This window comes from Vicia villosa, unplaced genomic scaffold (genome assembly GCF_029867415.1).
Source record: "Vicia villosa cultivar HV-30 ecotype Madison, WI unplaced genomic scaffold, Vvil1.0 ctg.000279F_1_1_3, whole genome shotgun sequence".
Classification (NCBI taxonomy): Eukaryota; Viridiplantae; Streptophyta; class Magnoliopsida; order Fabales; family Fabaceae; genus Vicia; species Vicia villosa.
In genome coordinates this window covers 480321-501836 of record NW_026705119.1, presented here as the reverse complement: position 1 = coordinate 501836, position 21516 = coordinate 480321, and the positions used below count along the sequence as shown (strand labels likewise).

At 32.5% G+C, this 21516-nt stretch overlaps 1 protein-coding gene and 2 pseudogenes across 1 annotated transcript; 2 read left to right on the top strand and 1 right to left on the bottom strand.

Moving 5' to 3' along the window:
• Positions 1-378: 378 nt before the first annotated feature.
• Positions 379-2767, top strand: LOC131626277 (cationic peroxidase 1-like; annotated as a pseudogene).
• A 5983-nt stretch (positions 2768-8750) lies between these two features.
• On the top strand, positions 8751-11495 carry LOC131626269 (uncharacterized). Its single transcript, XM_058897101.1, has 3 exons — positions 8751-10251; positions 10329-10563; positions 11437-11495. The coding sequence occupies exons 1-3, from the start codon at positions 8767-8769 to the stop codon at positions 11493-11495; spliced, it is 1779 nt and encodes a 592-aa protein (XP_058753084.1). The 5' UTR covers positions 8751-8766.
• Positions 11496-13534: 2039 nt separating this feature from the next.
• LOC131626276 (uncharacterized) lies at positions 13535-18360 on the bottom strand (annotated as a pseudogene).
• Between the last annotated feature and the right edge of the window lie 3156 nt (positions 18361-21516).

Below are 21516 nucleotides of genomic sequence, written 5' to 3'. Positions count from 1 at the left end.
TGAAAATGTCTTTATGAATATACCATAGGCATCAACTTTTATTTTAAAAAAAATTGGATTGATTTTTTAATTTGAAATTATATTTTTTTTTATCATCATAGTCAACTTTACATAATTTGGAGTACTTCAATATATTTTTCCTATTTAATCAAACTTATACATGACACATGACTCACTTAAACATTGTTTTAATCTCAACCATGCAATTTAATATAATGACTACAATTTATTCTTTAATTTCATCTTCATAAATAAATCCTCCTTAATTTTTATAATCAAACATAGTTTTCTAATTCCTTGAGGCTAAGTATTGACAAGAGAATAAAACAAAATAGTTAGGCAACTCTCATACATAAATATATGACACATTTCAACACCTTAATCACAAATCACAAAGCACTAATCATAAACCTATCATTTCCTTGCATTCTCTTATGCAATATTTCCTTTAAATTACATTACCATGATTTTTTCAATCACCAAAGTTGTTTTTTTCTTACTCTTTTGCCTTATTGGCACAACTTCAGCTCAATTATCCTCAAATTTTTATAGCAGAACATGTCCTCTTTTGCTTCCAACCATTAAAACAGAAATAATTGCTGCTATTGTCAACGAGCGTCGAATGGGTGCATCACTACTTCGTCTTCATTTCCATGATTGCTTTGTTCAAGCAAGTCCACTTTCACTCTCTTTTTTTACTTTTTCCTTTCTATTTAACATAGATAATATTTTTTTAAGACTTGATTTAACACATTTGAATATTATCATAAGCCCTAACTTTATTTTTCTAAACATGTGTTTATGATTCAATAATTTGTAGTATAATACAAAATATTAAATAATGGCTAAAAGTGGACTTTGCACAAACAGACATTTTTTCCAAAATTGTCAACAATCTGTTAAGACCAAGTTGATTTATTTCTTATTATTTTAAACAAAACTTTACAATCAATCATGCTTAGATAATTTCTTTAATTATTAGTGATGAAAATGACTACTAAAATGGATCTTTTTGAATTTATTACTTTAATAAAATTTTAAGTTTTTAGAGGCTACGTGTAAATTATCCGTGATAATAATTAATAGTTTTATTTTCTTATGGCTTAATCATGTCAACTCTCTTATGAGGTTTTATTTAATTCAATTAGACGGTAAAAAATTTAAAATTTTGTACTGTAATATGTCTTACATACTCACAAATATGATTTTGATTATCTTCATTTAATGCGTTTTTACATATTACTTTTGTTTTTTTAGGGTTGTGATGCATGAGTACTACTGGATGATACATCAAGTTTTACAGGTGAAAAAACAGCAGGTCCAAATGCTGGTTCCTTGAGAGGTTTTGATGTCATTGACACCATAAAATCCAAAGTAGAGAGGTTATGCCCTAATATTGTCTCTTGTGCTGATATTCTCGCTGTTGCAGCAAGAGACTCTGTTGTTGTTGTAAGTATATATTCTTCAATTTTTTTCTTTAGACGAAGTGGTAATAAAAATTCATATACATAATTATGAATAGTAGAATTTGAACTCTAATGATGACCTTAAACCTAATATACTACCCGTTTCTGTTAATTGAGCTAGAGTTAACATACTTTCTTTAGGTTTTCTAAATAAAAATTTTAAACTATAGGTCACACAAATCATTCAATATTTAATGTATTGAATATGTTTTTTTAGCTTGGTGGACTTAGTTGGACTGTTCCATTGGGAAGAAGGGATTCAACAACAGCAAGTTTAAGTTCAGCTAACTCAGATTTGCCAGGTCCCTCCTCTGAAGTAAGTGATCTTACTAATGCTTTCTCTATCAAAGGTTTCACTCTTCAAGAAATTGTTGCTCTTTCAGGTAATTTCATAACTACATAGATGCTTTATCAAACATTTATTATTATTATTATTATTATTATTATTATTATTATTATTATTTCAAAGGGTTTTAAAAAATGGTCCGCTACCGCAAAAACGGCTGCGACAAAACAATTTTGGTAGATGTCGATACTGATACCTTTATCACCATATTTTATATTAAAGAATAATTTTTTGTTAATTTACACCGCGACGATCGCAATTAGTGTCGCGACACCTATATTGACCGAAATCGTGAAAGCTTTTACGCGACCGGAACAGTTTTTTAAAACCCTAATATTGCATGCCCAAGGACATATGACCCATGATCAATGTATAATTATCTTTACTATATACTTATTGTTTTCAATTGAAAAATATTCTAGGATCACACACAATTGGTCAAGGTAGCTGCAGATTCTTCAGAAACAGGATTTACAACGACAACAACATAGATCCAACATTTGCAAAATCATTGCAAGCAAATTGTCCTACCAGTGGCGGTGATACAAATTTGTCACCACTTGACACCACCACACCAAACACATTTGACAATGCTTATTACAGGAACTTGCAAAACAAAAAGGGTCTCTTTCACTCAGATCAAGTGCTTTTCAATGGTGGCTCAACAGACTCTCAAGTTAATTCTTATGTTAGCAACCCTGCAAGTTTTAGAGCTGATTTTGCCAATGCAATGGTCAAAATGGGAAACATTAGTCCACTCACTGGGTCTAGTGGTCAGATAAGGAAAAATTGTAGGATTATCAACTAAGATTTTGGGCCTTATAGTGTTGTATAACTATAGTAGAATATAAGGAATACAAGGTTATGGGTTTCTCTAGATTTTGTAATCATGAATCTCATAAAACTCAATCCAATATATCATTAATAAAGCTGGTACCTATTGTAGTTATTAACCTTTATTGTGTGTAATATTAAACTAGAATCTCCACAAAGAATAAGATTCATAATATTTAATGTTAAGTATATTTTTAATAAATTGGATATCTTCTGTGCGCGATTTTAGAGATTAATTTCTCGAGTCAACAACAAAATTAGGAATGACAATGAGTAGGATTTGGGCAGGATACTATAGTACTCGTCCTCATACCTACGATTTGAAAAAAAATCTCTGTATTCGAGCCCATACCCGCGTGGACACCAATATTCATACCTGTATCTGTATCCTATGGATACCTCAATACCAATACCCGTTTACTCATGTTTGTAGTAAAATTAAATTGATTAATTACAAACTTTTATATAATTTTATGTTTTTTTAACAATATTAAAAAAATTATAGATGTTATTATTGAATTAAGAAATAAATAAACACTTTTATTAAAATATGTAATAGTTTAATAACAATATTTTTTTTAAAATTAATAAACATGCATTTTATATAATAATAATATAAATAAGATTATATAAATATGTAGTGCGGATATGTGACGGGGTGGATAATAAGATATCTGTGCCCGCACTCATATTCACTTATTTTAATAGATTTTAATAAATAATTATCTGTGCCTATATCCGTACTCATTGGAGAAGACAAGGGTTTCGGCGAGAAGGGGATTTTCATGAACGGAAGCGATTGAAGATCAATTTCATCTCCAACACTTGTAATGTCTATAATTTATCTTTTGAGTTCTTTAAACAATATGAGTAGCTAAACCCCCCAATGCTAGAGGATGTCCCTGATTAACATTTGTAATGACTTTGATTTCCCAATTTCAATAATCTATTTGTCTTTCATATTCAATTTGATTGTACAATGTTTCTAAAGCGTTCCTTGTCAGACCAACGGGATTGATGTATGACTAGCACTTAGGCTGGACCGCCACTGTTAGGGTTTTTGTACAATTATACTATAGTAGATATTGCCTAGGAATAGGGATACCCTATAGTAGCCAAAACGTTCTTGATAACCCAATTGCTTAATTTCATCATAATTCGCTAATGAATTAGGATTTAGGATGGATGATTAAAGGTTTGCTCGGCTAAGGAATTAAGGGTAAATATTCTTGAGAACCGGTAGTTGATGATTGATAAGTTGTTATTGAAATAAGGATTTGGAGTTGTTACATGTTAATGCACACACCTACCATGACATGTTACTCATATTTCCCCAAATCAATCTTTTACTTCTATTTGCAATTTAATTCATAATTTCAAAACCCAAAACCCCTAAGGCTTTTGTTTAATTGAATTGAAACACAACTTTATAGCATCACGCAGTCCTTGAGATCAACATTCGGGGATTTCCCCCTTATTACTACAGAGGCAAAATAGTACACTTGATATTTTATCGATCATACACCAATTGCAAAGTCAAAGTGGCACACACCATTTTTCGAAACAAAACTAAAACAAATGATTAACCACCAAAAGCAAAAGTCGAAATGAATAATTCTTGAATGACCGTCCAAAAGTTTTTGTTTGTGAGTTTTGTAGCTGGCCTTTAACATAAATAACATTCAAACTTCAATATCAACAACATGCATCAATAACTACAACTAACATAAATAATTTATTATCATATATTAATGTCACAAAGAATAACACTTACTTTTGGAGTTTTTAATTTTTCTGACTTTTACTTTTGAAACAATCCAACATATGGTATCCTTAGACATCTCTACATGTTCGGAAAAAAATAAATATTAGTAAAAAGATTACAAATTTAAAATGAATAAATATATATTAGTAAGTCATATAAAATATTTACTTACTAGTTTTCTCTTATCCCTTCGTGATGATCATAACGAATAACATGCACATCATCTGAATCATTTTCTTTAGATGAGAGACGTACATGTCTTGCGAAAGAAGGGGTCTCAAAATTTAAATCTTAATTTTCATCACTATTAGCAATATGTTTTCCTTGTAGACAAATTAACCATCTAGTGTTAGAAGGATCGATGACATAAAAACCTATTTTACTTGGAATGTCATGATGAATGGTTCGTTCATTTAAGCTTCCTTTCGAAGATCAGCCCATGTAAATCCTAATTCATCGGTTTCTACACCAGTGTTACTATAAATCCACCTCCACTTAAATAAATACATTTTAAAAGTAATATAATCAATCTCCCCAATGATCCTAAAGTATGCTTTAAATGCCAGTACAAGATTGCTATCTTTTGAACTAGAGAAGTATATGGGTTCAGCTTCAACCATAACCCCACAATTTTGCATGACACTACGATCATCCTTTGATTTTGTATAGAATAAAAATTTAATAATTTCTTATGCACTCCAAGTTATTAGATAAAACCTAAGCATATTTGACATCCATTTAATTTTCTCAAATGCACTACTATCTTTAGAAATTCTTTCATTAAACCAATTTATGAAAGTTTTGTTATGCTCTGTCAATGTTAATTTTTCACTCATTCGGGGAAATTTTTCCTTGATAAGAATTTTGTGAGCGGATAAGTAAGGCTGAACTTCATCAATATTATTCAATATATACAAATGTGCTTGAAGAACTACATCTTTGTCCATTGTCTTAATATTTAAATCTTGAGTACTTCTACCGCAATATCTTCCATCATGACAAGACTCGAGAATTCCTATAGAGTTTGTTTCTGACAAATAATTTGTACAAAACTCAATAGCTTCTTTTGTGATGTATCATTCAATGATCGAAGCTTCTAGACAGTGATGATTCTTCGTATACCCTTTAATAATCTTCATCTATCTATCTACCAGATACATCTGCCTTATATAAACTGGACCGTAAAATCTAATCTTTATTATTAGATGAACAATTAAGTTAACCATAATTTCAAAAATTAATGAAGGGAAATACATCTTTAATTGACACAAGATAATCGCAGCCTCATGTTCCAACTCATTTAAATTTTTAGGATCAATGACTTTACTACATATAGCATTGAAGAATAAGCACAACCTGGTTATAGTTACCCTTACAATTTTTGATAAAATTCCACTGATAGCCACTGGTAGAAATTCTTGCATCAAGAGATAACAATCATGAGATTTTAAGCCAACTAATTTGAGATCTTTCATTGACACAAGCTTCTTCACATCTGATGAGTATCCTTGGGGAACTTTGATACCCTGCAAATAATCGCAAAAACTTTTTTTCTTTTTTAGACAGAGAGACATGCTAGGGGAAAATATGTTTTACCAATCAGGTTCATTCTGTTGATGGCAAGTCAGTGCCTAAGGTTCCTAGTTCAAGGACAATATCTGAAAACAACGAATCAATTTTCTTCCATGATAATGAATCAACTACATGGTGAATTTTTCCATCACATACTCTTTCATCTGAATGCCATCTAGTATTATTTGTGTTATTTACATTAGCATACAACCTCTTAAACCTTTGAATTATCAATAGGTACCACATCATCTTAAAGAAACACACTTTCTGATTACACCATCATCTTTAGCACCATTGTCCTTCATATTGTAGCGTGAATTCCCACACATCGGACACTGATTCATACTACGGTTCAACAACGCATGTACTCTTGCCTGTATAATATGCAATCATTATGACATGCATGTACTTTGACATAGTACAAACCCATTGGACACAATATATTATTGGCCTCATTAACTACGGTTCGACAACGTGTTACCTTCTGGAAGCATTTCTTGCAACAATTCCATCAATTCAATGAAACTTATATCCGTAAACCCACATTTTGTCTTAAGATTAAATAGTCTTAACATAGCTGACAATCTTGTAAAAGTTTTGCATCCCGAAAATAACGACTCTTCCATGTCACTTTGTAAAGTATCATCGACATGGACTTTCTTAAAAGAATCTAGTCCAACATCACATATCATATCTTCTAGAGTATCATTCATATATTCATCAACTTCATGACGCATGCTTTTTTGTCACTTCACCAGGTAATACCCATTTCGTGTAATTTTGAATAATTCCTTCACAACCTAAATGATTGAATAAATCTTTCTTTGGATGTTTTTGTGTATTTCAAAAAAATTTACAAGGACAAAAAAATCTCGTTATTGTAAAATTATTTTTTCCACAAATTCAAGCAATTGAATCATTCCATTCTCATACTCTTTATTTGATTCATTGGCTTTCATCTAACTACGATCCATAATCTCATAATGCTTCTAAAAATAAAATAAAAATTGTATACAACCAACAACAAATGAACATTCCATCTCAATAATAACACTAAACAAAAAAAAAACTACAAATACTTGAAAAATAACACAACATTATACCATAAGCCTCAAAAACAAAAACAACAACAACGACGACAACAACAACATTACGGGTACATTCATGGAGAAAGTTTTACATGTCGAAAACATGATAGGAGAGTCAAAGAAATGTGTTGGTTTGAGGTTCGAGTTTTCTTATTCGAGCTTTCTTCCTCCTATGTGTACTTCGTTCGACTTGGAGAAGATTAGGAATGATATTTCAGTTCGTTAGGTGGAGAAGATAAAGAATGAAGGCTTTCGTTCGTTTGCTAGGGCACACAATGTTTATAGGAGTTAGCAAAAGTGAATGAGAATTAACATTATGATGTTGGAATATAATAATGTTTGGAGTTTATATCTCATAGTTGGTGGCAAACAACGAGGTAAAATTTTAGTTTTTTTTAATTAAATAAAATAATGAGCAACATTTCATTTCGGTTGGTTAAATAACCGAGGGAATAAATGATTTATATTATAATTAAAAATAAAATAAATTAAGTGTGTCATTTTAGTACTAAATAATGTACGAAATTGCAGGAGCGGAAAATCGAACCTCAAACCCTGAACTACATTTTCTGTCGGATTACTTAAAAACCTAAGGATAAGATTTAATTTTTAAATAAATTAAAATGACGCATTCCAGTGCATTTGACCTTAGTTTTTAGTTAGCTGAGGTGAAAGTTTTGTCATAAAATTATTTTTTGTAGTAGTGTTTCTTGAATCTCCCAATGATGTGCATGTTGTTAACGTGAAAGTTGACATTCTACCTATATTTATCTATGTGATATTGGACATTGTACTTTCAAATGTGTATTGCATTAATTTCAGCCTATAATTCACGACTTTCATCAAAGTTTACTTCATTGGATGAGTTGTTGACATTGGTTAGTAGAGGTGAGGAAAAGAAGTTAAGACATAAATATACGTCATCCTTGAATGTGAGTGTCCGTTCAAAATGAGTGGTTAATTTTAGAAGTGATATATGAAGTGTCAATAATGTGTAACGGATACACAATCATAAGATATAAAATTAATAAATATGCAAAGCATCTAAACTTGGAAGAGACTAAAGTTGTTCATGATGTGACGTGTAATATGGTCCTTCCAAAAAACATTTTTATGATGTTGAAGTAAATAAATGGTCGCAATGCAACTACTGTCATACAAATTTATAATGCAAGACACATATTCAAAAATTCTAGGGTTAAATAAGTTTTTGGTCCCTATAAAATTACCAAATTTCGTTTTAAGTCCCTTGAAAATTTTCCTTCAAATTTCAGTCCCTACAAAATTTTCCGTCTAAAAAAATGGTCTCTGACGTTAAAAGCCACTAACGGCTGCTGGCGTGTCAAGACAGGTGGAAATTTTTTAAACCAATTGTTAATCCACCCTTATCTTTAACGTTGTCTTCTTCTTCTGGTCCCTCTTCTCTCTCGTGGTCCCTCTTCTCTCATCCTTTCTTTGCCTTTTCATTCAAGTGGTCCCAACAACGACAACTCCTGGTTTTGAGTGCTCCGGTCCCAAAAAACGACAAGGTAAGTCCCACTTTCTCATTCTATTGTTTAATAATTGCGAGATTTCTGTCTTGAATCTTGTTTAGGGTTGGTTGTTCCTTGCATGCCATATACCATTGTTTAAGGTTTTATTTTGTTGTCAAGTCACTGTCTGATATACCATTGGTTTACTTGAAATGTGTAGGGAATGGGGTTATTTAAGGTTGTCTTTTTTACCAAAGGAAAATTTGTAAGAGATGAAGGGGTAACATATGAAGGGGGCGATGTTTTTGCTATAGCTGGTCAGGACCCAGATTTCTGGTCATATTTTGAAGCATGTGATTTACTTAAGTCTTTGGATGCTTCATTTATAAAGGAAGATGTGAAAATGTGGTGGAAGTCCGAACATGGCTCACTTGAAAATGATCTAAAACCACTTGTTAATGATGAGGATGCAACATTGTTAGCTATGTGTGCTGAGGAGACAAAGTCTGATATTGAGATATATACTGAGCCAAAAGAAAAAGAAAATGTTAATGTGGAGGAAAGTGAAGATGGTGAATCAAGTGAAGACTCTTTGGATGGCATACATTTTGATGATAGTGAAGAGGAGAGGATGAATGATATTGATGAAGATGTAGGTGAAGAGATCAACAATTCTGGTGCAGGTGGAGTAGAAGATGGTGCAATTATGGATGGAGTAGAAAATGGTGCAGGTGGAGTAGAAAATGGTGCAGGTGGGATACATACAGGAATGATGACAGCAGAGATGGAAAGGGAACATTTAATTGATGATGAATACTTAACAGATGAGCTTGATAGTGGGGCAGATGATGATAGTGATGATGGTAGGCCTTCAGTGATAAGGTTTAGGGATGATGAAAAACTTAGAAAGGAATTTAAGTTCAAGGTTGGAATGGAATTTTCATCTCTGAAGCAATTTAAAAAGGCTGTACTGGAACACAATGTGTTGAATGGTAGGGAAGTTAAGTTTGCCAAAAATGATGGGGAAAGGTGCAGGGTTATTTGTAAGGATAAACAACAATGTGGTTACACTGTTTTATGCAGTAGAGTTTTGAGAACTGAATCTTTCAGGATTAAGACTTTAATTCAGAAGCACAAATGTGGAAGAAAGTTCTTCAACAAGAATGCTAATGCTGATTGGGTGTCTAGAATAATTGTGGACAAGTTGAAGAACAATTCAGGTATGAAATTGAATGAGATTGTTTCTGATGTTAGATTGAGGTTTGCCACAGAAATTACTGGATGTAGGGCTTTCAAAGCAAGGCAAATAGCTAGAAGGGTTGTTGAAGGTGACTCAGCCAAGCAGTATAGTATGTTATGGTCATATGGAGCTGAATTGAGAAGGGCATGTATAGGTAATACATTTAAGTTGAACATTTCTGGTTTGCCACCTAAGTTTGAAAGGTTCTACATGTGCTTTGATGGTACAAAGAGAGCATTCAAGAATGGTTGTAGACCTTTCATAGGATTGGATGGTTGTCACTTAAAGAACAAATATGGTGGAATATTGTTGATAGCTGTCAGTAGGGATGCTAATGATCAGTATCTTCCACTTGCCTTTGGTGTTGTGGAGACTGAGTGTAGGGACTCTTGGAGCTGGTTTATGAGGTTGCTTCTTGAAGACATAGGTTCTGATAATAGGTGTTGCTTCATTTCTGATCAGCAAAAGGTGTTATTTGTTAATCTTTCTTTCCTTATATGTGATTATATGTGATTTTAGGTATTAACTTAGGTCTTTATATGCAGGGATTGGTGAATGTATTTGAGGAAGACTATCCTGAATTTGAGCACAGATTTTGCTTAAGACATTTGTATGCTAACTTCAAGAAGAAGTTTGGGGGTGGTACACTCTATAGAGATCTAATAATGGCTGCAGCAAAGGCAACCTATTTTGAAGATCATGAGGCTAAGATGAATCAAATTAAAGAGGCAAATCCAGATGCCTATGAATGGATGAATGCTATTCCCAAGAATAAGTGGTGTAAGCATGCCTTTCCCTTCTACTCTAAGTGTGATGTTCTTATAAACAACCTAAGTGAATCTTTTAATGCTACTATTTTGATGCAAAGGGACAAACCTATACTTACCATGTTTGAATGGATTAGGAACTATCTAATGGGTAGGTTTGCCACTCTTAGGGAGAAGGTAGAGAATTACAAAGGAGTGATTATGTCTAAGCCACTTAGAAGGTTAGATAGGGAGATAGAAAAAAGTGCTAGTTGGCTGCCCACTTATGGAGGTAGATTAACATTTCAGGTTACTCATGTAATGTTCACAGATAGTTTTGTTGTGGACTTGGCAAAACATACCTGTTCTTGTAATTTTTGGGACTTGGTAGGGATCCCATGTGCACATGTTGTTGCAGCCATACATAGGAAGGTAGATAACCCCATTAACTATGTACACAAGTTTTATCATAAGTCTACCTATGTAACATGTTACAATGAAGTTATCAGTCCTATTAATGGCCAAAACAAATGGCCAAAGACCACTGACCCTGAAATCTTGCCACCTAGTTATAAGAGAGGTCCTGGCAGACCAAAGAAATTGAGAAGAAGAGAGGCTGATGAAGAAAGTCAAACAAGGTGGCAAAGGACTAACACAAGTCATAGGTGCAAGATTTGCTTTGAATATGGACATAACAAAAGGACTTGTAAGAAAAACAAACAGCTAGCAGTTATTGTTGGTGAAGTACCAAGAGATGTACCAACAGATGTACCAACAGGTGTTGCACCCACCCAAGGAAGCCAAACACCTAATGTGGGAACTTCTGGAGTCAAAAAAAGGGTAAGTAATAGAACTAAATTGGTTACAGTTATTTTGGTTAATTTTCTTACAATTACATTGGTTGCAGGCTTCTGTGCAAGTAGGAGGGAAATCAAAGAAGTCAAAGTCTACTGCAAATGTGTATAGCTACAGATTAATTACAGATTCATAAATTATCGAAGATATTTTTTATGACACATTTGCATTTCATCAAATTGTTTGACACTTTTTAGACTATTTTGGTGATGGATTTCACTTATAAATGTTACAAATTCCAGTTATCGTTGCTTGAGTTTATCAGTGTCACTTTTAATAATCAATTAACATCATGATATAGTTGCATCATCCTGAGATACAAACCTCATTTTATAAAGACACCATTCTAAGGAACATGAATTCAATAAATAGGTTTTATGGTCCTAGCTGGATGGAAACATTTCAAGAAATGTTTTACATTTAACATAGTAAAAATGAATCTAAATGTGGTTGCTTAGTTAGAACATCGTTTGAATTGTTGTGTGCATATTATAGTTACAACGAAGTTACTCCATGATAAACCCATTTGTTTAGATGAAATTAACAGTCACTAGAAGAGTTTTCAATTTGATGATGGTGGTTCTGTTGTAAAAGTCTAAGGTTCAATTCACGTCAAGGAATATGATTTATGGGGACAAGGAAAAATGGAAACCAAAATAAGCGGCTTTCATCAATAATAACCAATAAGACAGTAAATTAACTTGGCAGAAGAAAATAAAAGAAGGCGAGAAACACAAGATTTGTTTGCCCAGTTTGATCAAATGATCTAGGACTAGGGGAGAGAGCATCTCTCCAATTCACTATACTTCAAAAGTTCTTACAAGAGATTATAAAAGAGTTACAAGAAAGTAGCCTTCAAAGCTCTCAAGAACAAACCATATTTTCTACCCAAGTGTTTCCCAATCTCTCCAACTCTCAATAACGTAGTCACACAAACTCAAGATGTTAAGAAGTATTATATGATCCTTCTAGATAACTATAAAAGGTTTTCCTAAGCCCTTATTTCCCCATTTTGCTCTAAAGCTCTAAAATTGTCACACTTACAATAAAAAAAGAGATACATATTTATAATTGCTAAAACCCAGCAAACAAGGCTCCAAACACAACCCATTAGCAAATGGATCTATGAACCGAACTAAAAAGTCCCAAAACACGCAAACCAAGAAAATTGATAGGATGATCAAAAAACCGATAGTCTACGGACACTACCGTCGCACCGTACAAACGCCACCGACGACAACTACCATACGAATTCTGCCACTTGCGGACGACTCGCGGCCCTCCACCGACGCACTCCAATTGGCCTCCGCCTACCCGCGGCCCTCTGCCGCCGTGCTCTGGGTGTCTGTCGCCGAACATTGATCTCTAGTTGCCTACTTCGCCACCATTGGGATTCCTCGTTGTTGCACTTTTGATCTCCGGCCACTGTTGTCGCGGCTCCACCGCTGCCACCGCAGTTCGGCCACTGCCATCTTTGATTTTTGCTCGATTTATAACCTTCTGACTTTCTAGAATTTAAGATATTTTGCTCCATGCCATTTCATATATGTTTTTTTTCTCTTCGTCACTTAAAGTTTTAAAGCATACTTCAAAAACTTAGATAAATGTCATTCACATATATTTATTATCTCATAATTAGATATTACTCGGGTTTATGTATTTGATATTGTATATATATATATATATATATATATATATATATATATTTGTTCTTCGCGTATTTTGGATTCTACAATCTCTTTTTAAAAGCAAATAGAATATATAAATAAAGAGGCACTAAAGACTGATATAATACAACACAAGGCTAATAGAAGGTATAAAAGGTGCCTAGTCACCAGCAAAATAAAACGAAGCATCATCAATCAAAAAGAAACTAAACACCAAACATGAAGATAAAGCAAAAAATCGACATCTAGATAGATTGAATGTGCCAAAAATAAAGAAACGAAGCTATACCTCCTCAATCAAGAACCAGTTAGATCCAGTGGCGGAGCCAGAAAAATTATAAAGTCTGGGCAAAAATTTCAATACCACAAATTTGCACATTGTATATAATATATAAATAGTCATCCATAAAAATAAAAGAGACTCGTCATTTTGTCAACAAAAATATGATTTAAAATAAAAGATATGAAACATAACTTTACGGGTTAAATAAAATCACGAGGCAAATGTCCTTTTCGAGACTTCTTTGCGGTGAATGTTCGAATAATATCAATATCATCAATTGATTTGAATATCTCCCGCTCAGTGTAACATACCATCAAATCATTGAACCACGCATCACTGATCTTATTGCGCAATTTAGACTTGATAATCCTCATTGCTGAAAAAGCTCTTTCAACGGATGTTGTCGACACAGGCAATATTAAAGCTAACTCAATAAGTTTGTAAACCAATGGAAATACCAAATGTTTTTTAGTTTGAACCATCTTCATAGCCAAACTTTGAACATCTTCACAAGTGGAAAATGAAGCATTTCTTTTCACTTGAAGAATGTAAGTGTCAAGTTGATCTCTTATAGTTCCACGGTCATCATCAGAAAAGTTTGCATGATAAATGTAACATCCTATTTTTATTAGATTTAATTAATTAGGATTATTTGATAATTGATAATTGTTTATGTGTTTTATTTAATTATTGTTTGCGCGATAATTATTTAATTGGGTGGCAATATGTTATTTAGCTAATTAATAAATGGTAGAATTTTATTTAAATGGGCTTAGTTGAGTGAGAAAGAGTATTAGGTGGGTTAAGCCCAATGAGATAATGAGAGTTAGAAGATAATTTTATGAGTTAACCTAAATTAGATAGAAAGATAGAAAGAAAAGTAGAGAAGAGAAAAGAGGCAAAAGAGTAGAAGAGAGAAGAGAAGAGGATTGTAGATTTCTTGAAGTTAGAAGGAGAAATTCAAGAGGTAAGGGTTTTAATACAAATTCTTGTAGAATCTATGATTGGGTAATGTTGAATGTGTTAAAAACATGGGATTTCACTTTGGGTATTTTCATAATCCATGAGATTTGTATTGTTTGATGTTGTTTATGCTTGGAATGGGTAGAAATAACATGTAATTCATGATTCTTTACTTGATTCTATGGGTGGGTTTTGATTTATAACATGTTGGATGAAAAGAATGTAAAAACCTAACTTTGGGCTTTGGGTGAAATTCATGGATTTGCATAATTAATGAAACTTTGATGAATCTAAGGATACATATGGGTTATGTGTATGTTATGTATGTGAAATTCGTGTGCAAATAATGAACTGAACTGTGAATTGAGTGGTGAAAATGAAAAAGAGGGAACTGTGCTGAGTTTAAACAGAAAATTCACTTTTGCGCTGTGTTCGCGACGCGAACGAGAGGTGGCGGCGCGAACTGAATGAATTCTGGAATGATTGGTTCTGCCTTGTACTTCGCGGCGCGCACATGTGGATGCGGCGCGAACTGAATGCATTTTTGAAATACATTGTTTCTGTCTGTTACTTCGCGACGCGACCAAGGGTTGGCGGCGCGAACTATATTCAAAAATATTTTCTTGTTTGTTTAAGACTTAACTTGCATACCTATTACTTCTTTATGTTCAATATGTGTTATTAATTGATTAAATAACATGTGTAAGGTGTAATTGAATGTATTATGTAATGGAATGCTAAATGATAATTGTGTTGAGATTGGATTGAATTGCATGTTGTGTAATGTTGTGCAAGGTTGGAAAGATGTGATTGTGTAGTTTAAGAGATAGAGAGATCGTCTTAAATGCACGAGTCTTGTTTTGTTGCACACGTACACAAGCATGAGTCTTTGAAAGTGGCAATGTTGGGTAATCTCGCGAAGGTTATTTACTTGTCCCAAACCTAACGAGTATGGGGTTTGAAAGCTTAACGAGTATGGGACTTTGAGGTGGTTATCTAGTCTAGAGAGAATGATAATCGGCATGACCGGAAATGATAACGGAGGGATCCACATGCATATCGCATCGAGTCACACTTGAGTCGCACGTGTCGGTGTGAAATGTTGTTATGTGTGATTATGTGGTATGAATGTGTGGATGTGAATTTGATTGATATGCATATATGTGGAATGATGAATCATTTGATATGAATTAGAGAATGTGATGAGAATGAGATATACATGATTGATACATATTTGATGTGAAATGTGGAATATATGTATATGTATGAGTGATATATATGTATATAATTAGAATCGTCAATATGTGAGATTGTGAATTTGGTTGCGATGCTTAATGGTATGGAACATGTTAACTTTATATCGGAGATAAATACATGTTTGTGAAGAGTGATGAATTCTTGAAATGTATGCTTAATTATGTTGCATTTCCCATTATTATGTTTTCTATAAGAAGTTGAATTCTCACCCTTCTGTTTGAATGTTATCCTTCGTTGATAACGTGTAGGTTCCGATGATTAGTAGCTTGTCCGAGGATTTAGCCGAGGAGCTCCTGAGTTTGTTATTGGATTAGGTAGCGAGTCATATGCTCTGATCTTGTAACACTTAGGGGGGTTTTATTTAGACTTATGCTTATGTTTGGATATTGCTATTTCCTATGTTTTGTTGGATATTCGGATGTATTTGTTGAGATCTCGGATATGTTGTTTGAGGCTATGTGGCCAAGATTGTGGATTTAAATGTTAATTCGAATTTGGTAGATGAATATAGTATGGGATATATTCATTGAAATTTTAATACCAATTCAATTGTTTTTTTTCCGCAAGCGTTTATGCATAATGTATGAAAGCATGAGATTTACATTGTGTTACAAATATGATCTTTGCATATTAAGAATGTTGGATGTTTTGTTTTAGGTTTTCATTGTGATTGAAAATAACATGTGACTCCCTTTTCCTTATGCATGATTACTCTGTGTGATTGAATGATATATTTGGGGTTAGAAAAGGGGTGTTACAATAAATATCAACAAGACGAGCAAGCTTATCAACTTCAAACTTGGAGAAAGAGTCCTTGGGGTCAAGACATGAGAAGCAATCAAGGATAATATTACTTCCTTCACTAAAGCGGTGATCCATCTCCACACATATTTTGTCAATAGCAACATAAAAAATCTCAGCACGGTAATGATGAAGATTAGTGATAGTCCTTCCTTCTACCCTTGAACGACCCCGAACCGGTATTTCATCATCCATATTTGGCATCGGAATACCTTTATCAACATAAAATTCTTGGACATCGGTAAATAAATTATCCCAACCACTCTCTCTCATTGTAGCCAACCGAGCTTTGACATCATCAACTAATTCCATGGCAATCACAATATTAAGATCTTTTCTTTGCAAGACATTTGAAAGCTCGTTTGTGATACCAAACAACTTTAACATTAACCTCAAAATAAAAGCAAATTTAAAGCTCTCCATTTTTTCAATCAAACCCGCTGCTTGAGATGGTCCATGTCCATCTTCATCAACCATACTAAGCACCTTTAACACAGATGACCACATTTGATCCAAACGAAGCAATGTAGTATGATGTGAACCCCATTTAGTATCCCCGGGTCTAATGAGACTAGATGATTGGTGCAAGCCCTTTCCTCTAGATATTTCACCACTCTCAAGTTTATTTAAAATATCTTGGGGTTGTGCCTCCGTCAAAGCATCTCTCCTCTTACAAGATGCACTTGTTGTGGTGACAATCAATGAGATATACTCAAAGAAATCATGAATAGATGAGCAACTACTAGCAACGGACACAACAACCAATTGTAAACGGTGTGCATAGCAATGGACATAGAAAGCATAAGGGTTTCCATCTAAAATCTTTCTTTGCAAACCATTAAACTCACCTCTCATATTTGAAGCTCCATCATATCCTTGCCCTCGTATCCTTGAAATAGATAATTTGTACTTATCAAGAATACCATAAAGAGCATCCTTTAATGACTTAGATGTAGTACCTTTGACATGATGTAGAGCAATAAATCGTTCCACAACATTCCCTTTATTGTTCAAAAACCTAAAACAAATTCAACAATTTTACTTGGCGGTAGATAATAATAGGTAATGAAATTAGGAAATTTGAGAACACAACTACTAACCTCAACATCACCGCCATTTGCTCTTTGACGGATATATCACGTGACTCATCAATAAGCACGGAGAATTGTCTATCACCAAGCTCTTCCATAATCACCTTGGTAACTTCATGTGCACAACACGTTGCAAGCTCCTTTTGAATGTCACCGGAAGTCATTGTGCAATTTTTTCCACCACGGTCAAAAGCATCCCTCACTTGTTCATTATGAGATTTTACCCAATCTACCATCTCTCTAAAATTTCCCTTATTTAGAGAAGTAGAGGATTCATCATGGTCACGGAAAGCCATGCCTTATGCTATGAGATATCTTGAACAATCTATCGAACAAGTCAAACGAATCTTATACAATTCTTCTGATTCCTTGTTTGCTTTAGCAAACTTACTTGCCACACTTTGTCTTTGATTATTATAATCATCGTAATGCTTGACACATGAGTTATGCAAACTATTATGACTACCGACGTGACCTTTCAAGCCTTGAGATGCATGTTTCCAATCTCTATATCCACATTTAGTGAAAACTTCAAAACCAAAGTGTTCGGCCCTCCCGGGTTGCTTAAAGAGAAATCAATAAAAACAATAAGCTGCATCTTTGATCTCACTATATTCTAACCATGTATAATTCTTATACCATGATTTACTAAATGCTCTTGTAACACTTCCAAATGAAGTACGAGGAAAGCTTGACAAATCTGGTTGCATTGGACCCTTCAATATATATGCCCTCCTCACTTGGTCTTGAATATCCGGAGCATACTCACTAATTTGTTTCCTACGACCTGGATCACGCACAATTTCATTTGGATTAAACTCATTAACGACATTAGAAGGTGGTTCTAATTCGGCTTCATGTTGCACAACATTCACATTCTCAATACTTGCTCTATCAACCAGAAACCTCTTCATCTCTGAAATTAAATAATCTTAAATTAGTAATGTCATAAGACAACAAAATTTACAAATAAAATAATATAGTTTTTAAATATTTCTCAAAGTTGTAATAGCACATAGTTTCTTAAAATTTCTCAAAATACACTTTTAAATCCTAATTCTAAAAAACTCAATTACATTTTTAAATTCTAATTTATTTTAAAAAATAAATGATAAATAAATAGTAACTATAAACAATAATATCAACTAAAAAATACAATAAAAAAAAGGAAAAAGAAAACTATTTTCTGGAAACATTCACTAAATGGAAAAACAAAATATGTTTGTAACATTTTGACTAATTCAAACTTAACTTCCAACCACTAACATATTGACATGTCTCAATTGAATAAACAAATAAAAAATAATAGAACAAATAGATAGGTATTAGAAAAAGCTAGGATCAAAACAAACACCATCATTTTTCTCCTTCTCTGTGTTCTACTTTTTTCCAGTTTTTGAATCAAATTAAAATTCAGATTTGAATGGATCCTTTCTCAAATTAGGGCATTAATTCTCTCAAAATTCCAACAACAAAAAATGCAACAACAACAATCTAACACAAATTAATTAAGAAAATCTGAAGAAGAAGAAGAAACCTGTGGTTGGCGGTGGACGGTGGTGGTAGTTAGGGGATACGGTGTGGACGAAGGCGGAGCTTTTGCTTGGTCTCTTGCAGAACGTGTTCCTTTTTCTTTTACTTTTGCCCTTTTTTTTTCTTTCAAGTTTTTGTCGTTTCATTTATTTTTTACCTAAAAAAAAAATTTGGGCCTACATAAGAGCATGGGCAATTGCCCAGGGCGGCCCTATGCTAAAACCGCCCCTGGTTAGATCGAACACCAAAATCCATTCTACTAACAAGAACACACCAAAGGGAGGGCAAAGACACTAAAGTCACTATTAGCTTAGATGCATGATATGATTCTCTAGCCAGAACGAGAAAGCACAAGAACTATCCACATACTTATCAATTGAAAGTGCGAAAACACACAAGAAAGAAGAGTTTGAATTGAATTGCATCAAATATAATCTTTTCGCAACTCAAAATACAAAGTTAACAAGTGAATAAAAATATATGAACACAGTTATTTTTATCCCGCCAAAGTGATTTTGTCTTCTCAATAAAGAGTTAATCCACTATAATCAAACTGATTACAAACAACCACAATGACCGCAGTCAATGTCTTCTTGAAAATTTCGACTAACACTAATACCCCAAAGAGTAAACCACAATAAATTCGACCAACCTTATTGACAACCCTAAAAGGAGAACCATTTCAATTGGTATTTGGAATCTCGACCCCTTGCAAAGCTGGTTAGCCAATTGGCACCACACCTTGATTAAATTGAAATTGTTGTTTCTATTTGTGATTAACTAACATATTATAATTTGAGTGTTTAGGCATTCAATCTACGTGTCAATGTATAGATATTCAAAGATTGATATCATTCAAACGTGTTTAACATTTGCAATTTCTTGATCCAGTTGTCCTTCACATGGTTGCTAAAGCTAGAAATTCATATTCTCAATTTAAATATTCCTTCTTAGACATCTTATGTGTTTTATTTTGCACAAGATCCTCTTACTTTTTCAAATAAAAGCTAGTAATCAGTAAGATCTTGCTTGATAAGATCTTGCTTCAGAAACTGGAGAAAATACTAATTAATCAATGTGACATGAGTACGACTTAGGCCACATTTACTTTTTCTACTAATAATTTTTTATTTCCAATTTTAGTTTTGACTTAGGTTGTGCATGATTGGAGAAAACACATAATTTGGTCAAGGGCCTGCAATTTGTATTATAATTGATCCCCACTCGCTCTTACAATTTACATTTGGTTATGTAATTTATTTGTTCACATGAAATAATAACAAATAAACCAAATTAATGTGATGCATATTTAATTATTTTAATATTTAATATAATCATGGCCTTTGACACCATGAATGCATTAAATTTAACATAATCATGGCGTTTAATTTAATATCTTTATATATAAATTAAATTAAATTAATCTAACAATTGAATTATTTAATATTACCATAATCATAATGTACAAAGTTTACATAGTGTATGATATGTTCTAAATAATCTTATATATTAAATAACTAGTAACAAACTCGTGCATACGCACGGGTTCGATCTGGTCTGATACGCTCATTTGTTTACATAATATATTTATTTTAAATAGAACATTTAAAAACAAAAAATATTTAGATTAATAATAAAAATTTTCGTATATAAAAAATATTTAAATCGATAATAGATTTTTTCCCTTATATCATTCTTGGATCATAAATATTTGAATCATAAATATCATCTTTCTAATATAAAAGCTAGTAACAAACCCGCGCATACGCATGGATTTTGTTCGGTTACGCGCATTTGAATGCATCATTTATTTTAAATAAAATGTTAAAAAAGAGAAAAATATATTTTGATAAGTAATTGATTATTTCGTATATAAAAATATTTAGATCCATAATAGATTTTTTCCCGTATACCATTTTTGGATCAAAAATATTTGATCATAAATATTATTTCTCGTATATAAAAATATTTAGATCAATAATAGATTTTTCCTCAAATATTTATATCAATAGTAGATGTTTTCCCGTATATCATTTTTGAATAAAAAATGTTTGGATCATAAATACCATTTTTCGTAAAAAATATATTTTTTTCGTATACAAATATTATTTTTGTTTAGGTATCATTTACAAAAATATTTGATACAATATTAAATTTTCATATACAAAAATATTTAGATCAATAATAGATTTTTTATCGTATACCATTTTTGGATCAAAAATATTTGATCATAAATACCATTTCTCGTATATAAAAATATTTAGATCAATAATAAATTTTTTGCCTATGCCATTTTTGAATAAAAATATTTGAATCATAAATAATATTTTTCTTGTATAAAATATTTAGATCAATAATAGATTTTTTCCCGTATACAGACTTTATTTTTGTTTAGGTATCATTTACAAAAATATTTGGATCATTAGTAAATTTCGTATATAAAAATATTTAGATCAATAGTAGATTTTTTCCGGTATACCATTTTTTAATAAAAAATATTTGAATCATAAATACCATTTTTCGTAAATAATAAATTT